Source organism: Anastrepha ludens, chromosome 2 (assembly GCF_028408465.1).
Source record: "Anastrepha ludens isolate Willacy chromosome 2, idAnaLude1.1, whole genome shotgun sequence".
Classification (NCBI taxonomy): Eukaryota; Metazoa; Arthropoda; class Insecta; order Diptera; family Tephritidae; genus Anastrepha; species Anastrepha ludens.
The window spans coordinates 43,160,315-43,172,834 of NC_071498.1; the positions used below are offsets into that span (position 1 = coordinate 43,160,315).

The following is a 12,520-nucleotide window of genomic DNA, read 5'->3' on the forward strand; positions in this document are numbered from 1 at the left end:
GCATCTCGTTGGGAACTCGTCATCGAACAAAACGGCGCATATTTGACTTAAATCGCATTATTATAACCAATTTTATGAACAATTGAAAATTCAATAAAAATACCGCAAGACTTTTTTGACAACCTATATATACAGTATCGGACGAAACATTTGCAACTAAAATGTGGGCAATGAAAACTTTCGATTGCTCAGCCGTTATTTGTTTGGAACCTGTTAATTTCACTTTATTTGTAATAAAAGATACGTAAAGTATTGTAAATAAAACAAATTTATTCAAATTCAACAGTTCATATCTTAAATTTAAAAATCAAATGTGTCCAACACTTGTATCTAATAGGACAAAACAATTGCAACTAAAGGAAATCAGTAAACTATTTTTATTAAACTTAGTATTTCGTGGCAAAACCATTGCTCTGAATAACAGCTCCCCATCGTCTCGGAATTGAAGCTATCAAATTGTCAACTATCGTTTGTGGTATATTTCTCCATGCCTCCAGGACTCTTTGGAAAAATTGGTCAGTATTTGCCACATTAGTCCGATCAATTTTCTTTTTTACTATTTCCCATAGGTTTTCTATGGGGTTAAGATCTGGGGATTGTGGGGGCCACTCCATTATGCCCACTTTATTCCTCTGGAACCGATTCCATAATGTCCCTGTAAACGTACTGGTCCATTATGCCCATAATACGAGGGAGTGGTCCCAAACCAGCAGCAGAAAAGCATCCCCAGACCATAATGTAAGCACTATGCTTAACAGTCTTTACACAGTATGATTTTTGAAGACGCTTGTACGTAGGATACGCCATCACTTCCGACCAAATTAAATTTGGATTCGTCGCTGAAAAGAACAGCTTTCCACTTGCTTAATAGCCAATCTATGTGATCCCTTGCGAACTGCAATCGTTTTTGTTGGTTACGCTTACTAATAAGCGGCTTCTTTGCTGGTCGGTACGTCCGTAAATCAGCTTCAGCCAGGCGACGACTGGCAGTTTTTGAGCTGATTGGTAACCCAACCCAATTGTCAGTTCTTTCATCCGATTTCTTGGTCGGCCTCCTCGATGCACCACCGCGATAGTTTTGTTTTTTATAAAGTTCGCAATAATTCGAGAAATTTATGACTTATGAATATTATATTTTGTGGATATATCTTTCTGGGGCATTCCTTTGTTATATTCATCTACAACACGCGCGCGTAATACTTCACCGAACTTATTTCGAGCCATTACTTCATTTAACTCAACTTTACAAAAAAATTGTGTTATCGCCACAAATTCTGCACAAAATTGATATTCACAAATTGACACGATTAAACTAAACTCAGAACAGTTAGAAAACAAAACCAAGCTCAAGCATTTTTACCGTTTTCTCGCTCATAGTTGCCAGATAATTTAATTTTTTTTTAAATACAGCTACAAAAAGGAAAGGATCTTGAAAAGATTTTTTGGAAAATATTAATATACTCAGATGCTCTAGTATCCATAGTGTGAAATTGAATTGCAATTGAGTGAGGAATGACATTATGACAAAAAATAAATTGAAGGCTGCATTGCAGTTGTAAATGTTTTGTCCGATACTGTAAGTATATCAGTGGTCTGCGGAAGCTCTGATAGCCTTCAAAAGGCAATTTGATATGGACTAATGAAAAATGTGATAATATTGTTCAACTGGAGTGTGCAATAAAATATCGCTGATCAAATGTTGTATGCACGTTTTAAAAGTCTTATTTATGTTTTTACTTTTTAAGGGCCTATACAGCGCTAGACAGCAGCTAGATAGCCGGGCCAAGTGACCGATTGGGAAATTTTATACAAATGACAAGTAGGTGAGTATCAAGGGCATTGATAAACAAAAGACTAGAATGTAGAGCAAGGCAGAAAGGTATGTCTATATGTATATATGCATGTGTACAGTTGGGAAACTCATAGTCTCTTCTTACTGCAAGCGAGTCTGCTGCAAATCCCTTTCTACTTCGACACGCTCGTTTAATGCACACAGAGCGCTGCATTTCATATTTTGAGAGGAAGTTATCATAGGTACATTGTTCTCCGCTTCTTTTCTTCTTAATCCAAAAACTAGTTCAACTCAATTAAATTGCAGCTCATTAAAATTTTCGAAAGGAAGAAAGAAATCATACCATAACAAATGGGTGTGTAGCAAAAAAAAAAAAAAACAAAAAGAAAATTTAAAATGATGCACATACGAGGTTATCTAAAAACTTGTTGTATGGTGAAAGAAATGTTCATAGAAATTAGTTATCTGAACAAAAACTATCACTGCAGCAGCATTTTTCATAAGCTTTTTCAAGAGTTTTTGTTTATAATGCCACTAAAAAGGTGACTTTGAAGGCTGGAGGTGCTAGTCCAATAACGATTACGAGCCAGTAAAAGTGTAATTAAAGTCTCCTTTGGTCAAATGGCCAGCAAATAATATATTGCGAGGTCAGCAACCTTCTGAAGCTGCAATTACTTGCATTAGACTAGAGAGTAATAATAGGTAGGTAGGAGAAATAGTTGAAGTACCACTCTGACACTCCACAGGTAGTACTAAAACGCCGTTTTGTAACTATTATGAGCCCTACAACAGGCAGTTATCTACACCTAACCAAAGATGTTGATGCGATGGAGAGGATTGATGGGATTTAGATTAAGGAGCGCCCATTGAGCTTAATCGTTTAGCTGCCTAACCAAAGATGTGGATGCAATGGAGAAGATTGATGGCATTTAGATTGAGGAGCGCCCATTGACCTTAATCGTTTAGCTGCCAAACCTAGAAATTTAGAGAGAAAATGCTCAACAGTCTCTTTCGCTGAAAGGTCCCCACAACCTCTGCAAAGGGTGTTAAATGGTAAACCTAGCTTTTCCGCGTGTATGCCGATGGTCCAACGACCAGTAAACACAGCTACCAGCTCGATCATTGAATGGCGTGGAGTACCCAGGGCTTTCAAAATCATGCGTCTATTGTACTGTGACCAAGGGGTTTTCGAAATAGCACATGAAGAAATAGAGCTCCATGTTTTCTGCGCTTTCCTGAAAAATTAGTTATGCAATTCCAATTTAGTTGACCTCTTTCTGGCAAGCTCATCAGCAAATTCATTCCCCTCTAGGTTCCTATGTCCTGGAAGCCAGATGAAAAAAATGCTACCTGTACACCCAAGATATTTGATCTCTTCCTTACAGGAGTGGACTAGTTTGAATCTGCACCCTCGCTCCCACGCTTCCTAAGCATTGTGCTTGCCTGCAGGATCTGCCTGAGTGAAATAATAAGTAAACTTAGAAAATGTTGGAAAAAAAATTTAATTTTGAGATTTATTCATTGCTGAACATTTAGATATAGAGTTTTTAAAAGTAAAATATCTTCAGTTCTTTTTAACATTTCTATAGCGGTTTTTTTTAATTTTTGAAGTTAAATTATTTTGTACTAATAATTTTAGGAAAAAATGTAATATATACATATTGTGGGGAAAGAAATTTCCGTTAATTTTTTCCGTATTTTGCTTTTTTTTTTGTTTTTTTATTAGTGCAATCATACAATTTTGTTTTTGAATGACTTTTTTACTAAATAAAACAAACAAAATAACTTTGAGTGATGGAAATCTTTATTTTGACCTTTAAGCGCATCATTTCGTGTATGCTGCAGCTGTCTGATTCATACGTGTCAACTATGATTGACGTAACCATTTGCAAATTAGAAACTATCCGATAGGGTGATCAATTTCGCGTGATTGGAACCTTTTTCGATGATATCCAATGGATGTCAGACCATTTGCTGAACCTCAACTTTCAATTCAAGATGGGCTCTTCGAATATGTCCTTGTGAGTGAGACGCGCGGAAACCAAAACACACTCGACCACGAATGGTTACAGTTGTATTTTAAATAGTCACCAAACGAGATTTCTCGTACCTAAAACCAAAATGTTACAGATGAGTTTAATGGATAGAAAAAAATGAGTCAAAACGAATCCACTATTTTATAGCTTTTTTTCAAGCATATAATATTTGAACTTTTTAGTGACCCTCGTAAATACGGAAATTGGCTAAATAACATCCATAGCTGAATGCCAACTAATTTATTTTCTTCAACTTAGTCACAGTACTTCACGGCACTGAAGAAAATGTATCGATTTACAGCATGCAAGTACCAGAAGTGATTGAGTATCTCAACTAATGAACCGTAAATAAAGTGATTACTTCGCCTACTTTTCTCACGGCTAATATAAATTCAGCCTAAATTTATTTTTAAAGTTCGCATCGAACTTAATTTTTGTTAAACCAAATGAATTAACTACGTCCTTAATTGTACTTTCTCGTTGAAGAAAAGGTACTGTTTTCATATTTTGAAAAATGGTGCGAAATGCTGTGATTTGTTAGCCTTCACTATGTTCAAGATGTTTAGTACTTAATGAGAGATTACACAAGTGATTGCTAATGTTGGGAAATTATAATTACAATAAGCTTGGAAGTAAATTAACTCCGCTTGACTACTAGCAGGCATCAATAAATGAGCAATTTGTTTTTTGTAGGAGAACATCCGCAGTTTTTTCATCGAAATTCGACAAAACGAATGTCTGCTTATGTCCAATTGGGACTATCGACACCTCATAGACCTTTGAGAACACTCTCGGATGTCCTCGGCTAATAGAAAAAAGTACTTTCTTTATTGAAATGAACTTCAGATTTATTTTAGGAATTTAATTGAAAAATAATAACTCTTTATCATAAATAGGAACATACTAAATTTGTATGTGCCAATAAAAAGCTTTCAGAAATCCCTAGAATAATTTTAATTATTAATTAATTTTTTAATTAAAAAAAAAAAAACAAAAAACAAATTTTTTATAACCCATAATTTAAAAAATAAAAAAATGTGAGGCAAATTAGATTCGCTTTCGAGCAAATTCGATAACATGTTTTCAAAGTTTGCCTATCATGTTGGAGCCACTATTTTGAACTTTGTAAAACTGATATCAGATTCCTAATAAGGGACGCCGAAAATCACTAACTTAGGATTTTTGAGCGAATTGAATAAATTATTTTCAAAACTGACTGAAGCAAGTCCGATAAAAAATGTAAAAAATCGCGTGCTATATTAGACTCAATTTTTAATTAAAAACAACTGATAGTATCGACCCTGAGATTGGCAAGTAACACATTTTTTGGCATGACAATACTAAACTTGGATGATTAATTTTGCGCCACCTTGTATGTAACACATGGGCTAAAAAGTCCTGGGCGGAACACATACATGGCACTAGTTTTTTGCATTCACATATTTTGGTAAGTAATTAAAAAAGTTATTAAAAAAAAATAGATGATTAATTTTGCGCCACCTTCTATGTAACTAATTAACTAAAAAAGTTATACAAAACATGACAAAAACACTTTTTCCTTAGAATACTACGCCAGTAAAAAAAAACTGAATAATTTGAAGCTTATTATTTTTTTGGAATTTTGTGAAACTGGTAACAGATTCGCAAGCAGCAACGCCAAAAAGTCGCAGTTATCAAGTTTTATGCGAATTCAAACCACTTTTTGGAAATTTGACGGTTATTTTGAATCCGAATCGTAATCAGCAACGCAAAAAAGTCGAGGGTATCAAATTTCGAGCGAATTCGAACCATTTTTTTAAGGTGTTACATGGGTTTCGTGGGTTCAGTTTTTTGGCCTATTAATTTCTACAACATCTCAAGAATATTATCCTAAATTTTGAAGTCGATTCGAATAATAGCTTTGGAGATACAACCTTTGGAAGGTGTGCGCTCCAAGCCACTTTTATTGTTACTCAAAACTTTAAACGCGTTTTTCTCGGAACCGTGTTTTCAAAGTCGGTTGTCAAATGTTCTCGAAAACTACTCAACCGATCTTGATGAAATTTTACACAGGTATTCGAGATACAATTTAGTCGGGCTTGGACGAAGGATTTTTTTTTTTCAATTACAACTATTTAAAAAAAAACGAAATGTCAAGCAAATTTGATCGAAATTTTAATTTTTTTGAAAAAGTGTCTGCCACAATTCCAATTTTTACTTTTTTTCTTTCCTTCGTTCAAGCACGAGGTATGGTCTTAACTAAAACACTTATTTTTGTTTTTTCATTTTCGATGATCCTGTCACGCTGACAACGCGGACGCACCTTTTTTCGAGGTGTCACCGGAAATGACGTCACAATGGAGGAGTTTTAATTTTTTGTTGTTGAAAATTTCAGAAATTATTCTCTAAATATGTATCTATAAGACAGAAAAAAGTTTGAATTAAATAAATATTTTTTTACATAGAAAAAAAAACTATTGAAAATAGGCCCTTTTTTACCCGACGAAACCCATGTAACCCCTTAATTCGACGGTCATTTTAAATCCGCCATGTAGAATTTTGTAAAATTGACATCAAATTAGTAATAAGCGATTCCAAAAAGTCCCGAGTTCCGAGTTTCAAGCGAATTCGATAATTTCCCCCCCAAATTTCCCCGCTATATTGGACTAACTTTGTTTGATGAATGAAAACTGACATCAGTAACACTGCCGAGTTCAAATTTCCAAACATGACTTGTAAGTAATAAAAGAACAACTGAATTATATGAAGCTAAAATTTTTTTTTAATTTATTTGTTTGACTGACGTATACAAATTATTTCGAAATACATTGAATGGCTTTATCTGACGCTTAGCCAAGAATTTGCATCATCAGCAACAAAGCAAAAACACCAAACAGTAAAAGTGCAAAAAATATGAACAGGGCAAAACAGCAAGTCAGCAAAAACATTGTATTAAACAAAAATAAAATAAAGTAAATAGAAAAAACCTTTTGTAGATTAGTTAAAAAATATATAAGTAGTAAATGGTTAATATATTCAGTGAGCAATGCGAATTGGGGTTTCATTGCAAAAAACTTAATGGTTTGATGAGTCTCTTGGCTTTCAAATGAGTTTGTATGCATACATATAAATATAAGTATATATGCATGTATGTGTGTGTATACATATAAGTTTGCATGCAAGTCGTTATTCATGTACAAATCTTACTTGGTTGTTTGTTGTTCGTATTGCAATTGTTGCATTCCACCGAATTTACAATAACGAATCGGCATGCAACCGTGCTGTTAGTTTGATTAGAAAGCAGTGACTGTTACAACTGCCGATTTCGCATTGTAGCACGCAATAATTTTTATGCTATTTTAATTTATTTAATTTTCCGCCGCGTTTCTATTTCTAAACTAGATCTTAATCAATAGATTTACAATTAAAAAGACAGCTTAGCAGTGAATAATCGCAATAAAATTAAATAAAGTAGAGAAAATATTAATTATAGCAGATGAAAATACATTTAATTAACCAACTTTGCGATGTTGAGGAAAACAGAAAAACAATTTCACATATAAATTATGCTGGCCCATTTTTTCGTATTTTTTTATTACTGTTATTGAGTGCTTCGACTACTCTGATTAAGAAAAAATGCTAAATGATTACAAATTTGTTTATTGAAATTTGCAGATTTTTTCTTGAATTTTGACTGGAAAATTACTACAATAAATTAGAATTAGAAATAGAAAAGTACTACATATTCAAGCAAAATTTTTATTCAAAACTATGCCACGATATTGTATATAATTTCCTTGAAAGGACATCAGGTTGGTCTAGTTGCAAGTGGCAACAGTTGTCGGCCATCATATCAGAGTCTCAACTCGCTTGATTGCGCTCTTCCATTGCTGTTGTCGTTGTAGCAGCATAAACATACATGTACAGGGCATGCTGCTGGAGTGCTGGAGTCCTCCTTGAACCGACTGTAGTGGGAACGTCTCTTCCATTGCTCGTATATCTTCACGAAATCTCTTTAACATGAAGTGGCGAAAGTATGATCCGCGTTTATAACATTTTTTTGTACCAACTATCAGCTTCTCCCTTTGGCCCCAGTACAATATACGGAGGACTCAAAATGTCCTTTAGACTCCTCGCCATTCAATTTCTAAACTTGTAGCTGTGTTTACCGGTCACTGGACGATCGGCACACACGCGGAAAAGCTAGGTTTACCACTTAACCCCCATTGCAGAAGCTGTGGGGACCTTTCAGAGAAGGAGACTGTTGAGCACATTCTATGTGAATGTCCGAGTTTGGCAGCTAGACAATTAAGATCACTGGGTGCTCCTTTCTTGGATAGCCTGGGACATTGCGTCAACCTAAATACCCCCTGTAGATATCTGCCTGTTGGAGGTCTCATAATGCTATCAAAACGGCGCTTTAGTGCTACTTGAGGAGTGTCAGACCGGCACTTCAACTATTTCACCTACCTACCTATCAGCTACTCCCGTACCCGCCAAACGTTATGTGACTAATGGCGCTTCAACAGTCACAGAAGCACGTAAAACAAGGAAGCTTAACTTGAAAGAAGTTCACTTGGAAAGAACTTATCCATTTTCAACTCCGAACGTCAGATATTTCTTATGAAGAGCTCTTTCGGTGGTTTACCATTGACTGCCAAGGAGCGACAGCTATGAGAAAAACGTTTTTTTTTATCATTTGATGTTTCATGCCTGAGGTTTCCAACCTGGGATCTACCGATGGTAGTGACGCATCAACTCATTCGGCTATGGTGGCCACCGTTTCCATTACTTCCCTTTCCTTAGAAACATTTGTGTACTCTTCTTCGATAGATCGGTAGTTGGAAGTGACAGTCGATCTCTCACTTAGACCATTGCCGATTTATTGTGATACCACAGTATCAGTTCGTCTGCTACTCCTCGATAAATCATTTGGTTTTAAATGCAATCACATTGATCTGGCTGACACTTATATCCCTAAGGTCCTCACTATCATTCAAGAACGATGAGTCTAAACCTAGTGGCATACCATGCAGGACAGTGACAGAGAAGATGTCTGACTGACTCTCCCTCCTACTTATTCTTGCAGTTCTGTCGAAATGAGGTAAGTTCAATCTTTGAGCATATCGACCTAGGAGACAGGGGCCTGTGATCAAAGCAACTAACATAGATACGTTTTTTCTTGACCGATTAAGTACCGCCTTAGAGCGTCTGGTCAAATTTCATTTTGGTCAAATTCTTTTCGTACTCTTCTTCTTCTTCGCGGAATATGCAATGGACCCATTTTCGCTGATACTGATATCTATAAAAAGACGACAATCACTGGAGTGGTATTTTTTTAAAGTCCAACTGTTGCCGAAAACCTCCCACGACAGTCGGTTGTACCTTATCGGAAAGACGCGTACCTATTTATATCCGGCCAACAACAACAACAAAAATCTCTCCACAGAAGACTAAATCTTGCTCTTGAGGAAAATACCTTAACAGACACTTTTTCTGGGGTGAGATAAAAAGTAATGCTGGTTTCTGGACCAAAAAAAAAAATGTTTTGTTTTAAACGAGGTTCTTCTTTTGATAAATGCAGATCAGTAAGTATTTTATATATATATATAATTGGCGGCCGCCGTAATATAATATTCGTACCATTGCTTTATTGATTTCTTGATTTCATCTGTTCTCAATTTTTTCAGGAAGATAACATGGCTGCTCGGCCATTTCATTAATTTTCGAATGAGGGCCCGCTGCGACACTTTTCATATTTTATGGGTTTTTGAAAATCACCACTTTTATAAATTGAGCAACCTTTCCTTATTAAAATTGATGAAATTTATGATAAATTTCTATTGCTATATTTTACAAGTTCATTAAAAAATGTTTTAGTGAATTACCACCGCAATGGCAACACTGCCCATAAACAGTAATTATTAGTTCAAAATTAGTTCGCCACAGCACAATGCGCTGCATGCAATCGACACGAATCTGTCACAGTTTTTTTCTTTCATTAGCTTTTTTATTTATTTATTTTTCCGTTGATCTCGCGGGCGCAGCATTTGAGCCACTCTTCTTGGTCCCAATATTCATCGACTCTTTCTTTCAGTCAACCGCTATGAGCCGTGACCGTTTCGTGCGGAAGGAATGTGAAAGAGCGGCGTGACGGTGTGCAGGTCGAATGACGCGACTGAGAGCGACTTTTGTTTACGCTTCACTTCTAAAACCAGTTTTTATAACAAATTTTTTTTTTTACTTTTTTTGGCGAGTTTGATTTTTGTTGGTGCTGAGCTCAGAGTTCCAAGCAAAACATTACCAAAGGTTGGTGAGCTGACATACGGGCACACAATCAGATGCAGATATTTACATAGGTGTTTTGGTGTATGTGTACGGCTGTGTGGCTGGGCGAGCTCAGCATTTTCAGGAAATGAATCAGCCGTAGACCTACAACAAATGCATTCACTCTATAACACTAACAACAAGCAGAAAACGTGTTTACAACTGGAAAAACAATAACCAGTGCAATGAAAACATTATTGGAAACGTTGGTTCAGCGCCCTTTAGAGCGCAAATCTGTATATAAGCGTGAGTATGTACGTATGTATGTACATGTACATTAACAATTTCATATATTTTTTCATACATATGTAGAAACATACATATGTACATCTGAAAAACTTTCCGCTCTTTGGAAGACACGTTAATGGGCCGTTCTTAGACAAATTGATTTAGCCACGCCACAGACAGACTTTATTCAACAGGGTGTGCCACAACATTTGAGTAAGGAAGAGCCTCAAAATATATCATAAAATATGTGTAAAAATTGTATACCCTACAAGAAATCATAAAATCACACGAACAATAAATATTTATTTAATTACAAACCCTGAAAAATTATGAATGCATTTGGTATACGAGGAGTTAATAATAAAACTGGCATTTCATTTGAATACCTTACACATTTACTTATTAACTGCTTTTGATTCAACACTTCTCTGCTCACAATTTTGCTTTAGATGGCTAAATTTTGTTTTCGATCATTCCTGCCGCTTAGCTCACAAGCGGCATGCTTAGTCCAATGCTTGCAAGTATAAGCAGAGATATTTTTTATTATATTATATGAGAAGTAAAAAAAACTAGCCAAAAACCCGTCCTACGACGTTCTCAGAACCACTTTGCAAACATTCTGGCGGAATGTTTTGAAAAGCAATAGAATTAAATAACAATTTGTCAAAACAAAATAATGCAGTGCTGCCAAATCAGATGCAACATTGGACTCGACGAAAATTTTTAGTCTTATTCATCACTGGTTGATTGGTGAATCTAAAGCAGGAACTATTACCTTGAGTATACATAGAGCATTGCACGTACCTGATTCAGTTTGTGCGTGACTACTATTGGGTAGGACCCGTGTTCGGGCTGTGGACACGAAACAGACATAGATGGCAAATGTTGTTTCTAATAACAAAGGGGTGACAGCTCAGACTAAGGCCAACTTCCGAATGTACTTCTGTCATGAAGAAGCTTCTCATAAAAACCATCTCCCGCTCGGAGGCGGCATACTACTGCACCACCTTACATCAACAGCAAGACGCACACCACAAGTACTAAGCGGAGCTCGGGCAAACACCCAACAAAGGACATACGCACCAATTGCGCACAACTTCCTAATCCATACACTGCTCCATGCGAATCTTCTATTGTTCGAAATAGTGCTGGAAATCTTCTTCTGCCAACTCCTTCGAGACGTGCGCGGTGTTCTCTTTTACAATTTTAACAGATCCAAACTCTGTTCCTTTCAAGGCAGATTTCTCTTTAGAAATCAAAACAAGTCACACAGATTTAATGAATGGTCTAACACTGGAATGCTGCATTTGTCTAGAAGCGACTTGGTAAACAATACGAAGTTAGTCGGACACATTGCCTTGGAGGAGAATCATGACTTATTCCTCCACAATATGTCTAAATTTTTCCTTATTTTTTCACAAAAGATTTTTCCGGCGAAACAAAGAAGAAAATGCAAACGAAGGCCATGACTATACTAATTTATTTATATGTATGTAGATGCGGGCACTTCGTTCGAAAGATAAGACTTCATGGTAAATAGCAGGCGGTCTTTGGCGTTCGACGCATGCGCACTTTTTGCACACCAGCATCGATATCCTTATTTAATATCATATCACGTAAAAACTATCTAAAAATGTTGTTGTGTACTTTTGGGGAAACTATTGTATATACTTGACCCATGTCCGGTGAAATTTCAATCCAAAACTTTACTATTTTAAATAGAACCAGTAATGGATTTCAAAAGTAATAGTGCGATTTCATTATATTTGGCTGGAAAATCACAGCCACCGATTGTTCGTGAGCTCGAGCACATTAAAGTAAATAAAGTTTTTGTTTATTGCACCATTACTCGTTACAATGATACTAGTAGCATCGCGAAACGTCATGGAGGTGGTCATCAAAAGACTGCAATGTCGCGCGAAATGGCAATCAAATGTTCCCGACGAAGTGCCAATCAAATGGCGAAAGAACTGAAAATATCTCACCGTAGCATACGCCGCAACTGAAAAATTATCTTAAAGTAAAACCTTACAAGATCCAAAAGGTGCATGATCTCACACCAAAGCAGCAACTACCCGACTAGAATTACAGTGAGGCATGCCGAAGAATCACTTAGGCCTGAATTAGGCAGGCCTTACTGAAGCACGCCTCACTATTA

The 12,520-nt window shown here is 36.1% G+C and overlaps 1 protein-coding gene across 6 annotated transcripts in view; it reads right to left on the minus strand.

Moving 5' to 3' along the window:
• LOC128869739 (protein crumbs) overlaps positions 1-12,520 on the minus strand; it is a 96,543-nt gene that overhangs the window by 61,117 nt on the left and 22,906 nt on the right. The window contains exon 1 of one of the 6 annotated variants that reach the window (XM_054112361.1): positions 10,754-10,968. The exons of 4 other annotated variants lie outside the window; for them this stretch is intronic. In XM_054112361.1, coding sequence (XP_053968336.1) covers positions 10,754-10,757 — 4 coding nt within the window. In that variant the 5' untranslated portion in view covers positions 10,758-10,968. Of the gene's footprint in view, positions 1-10,748; positions 10,969-12,520 lie in introns of those variants that run through there. One more of the 6 variants, XM_054112366.1, reaches the window with a different exon arrangement.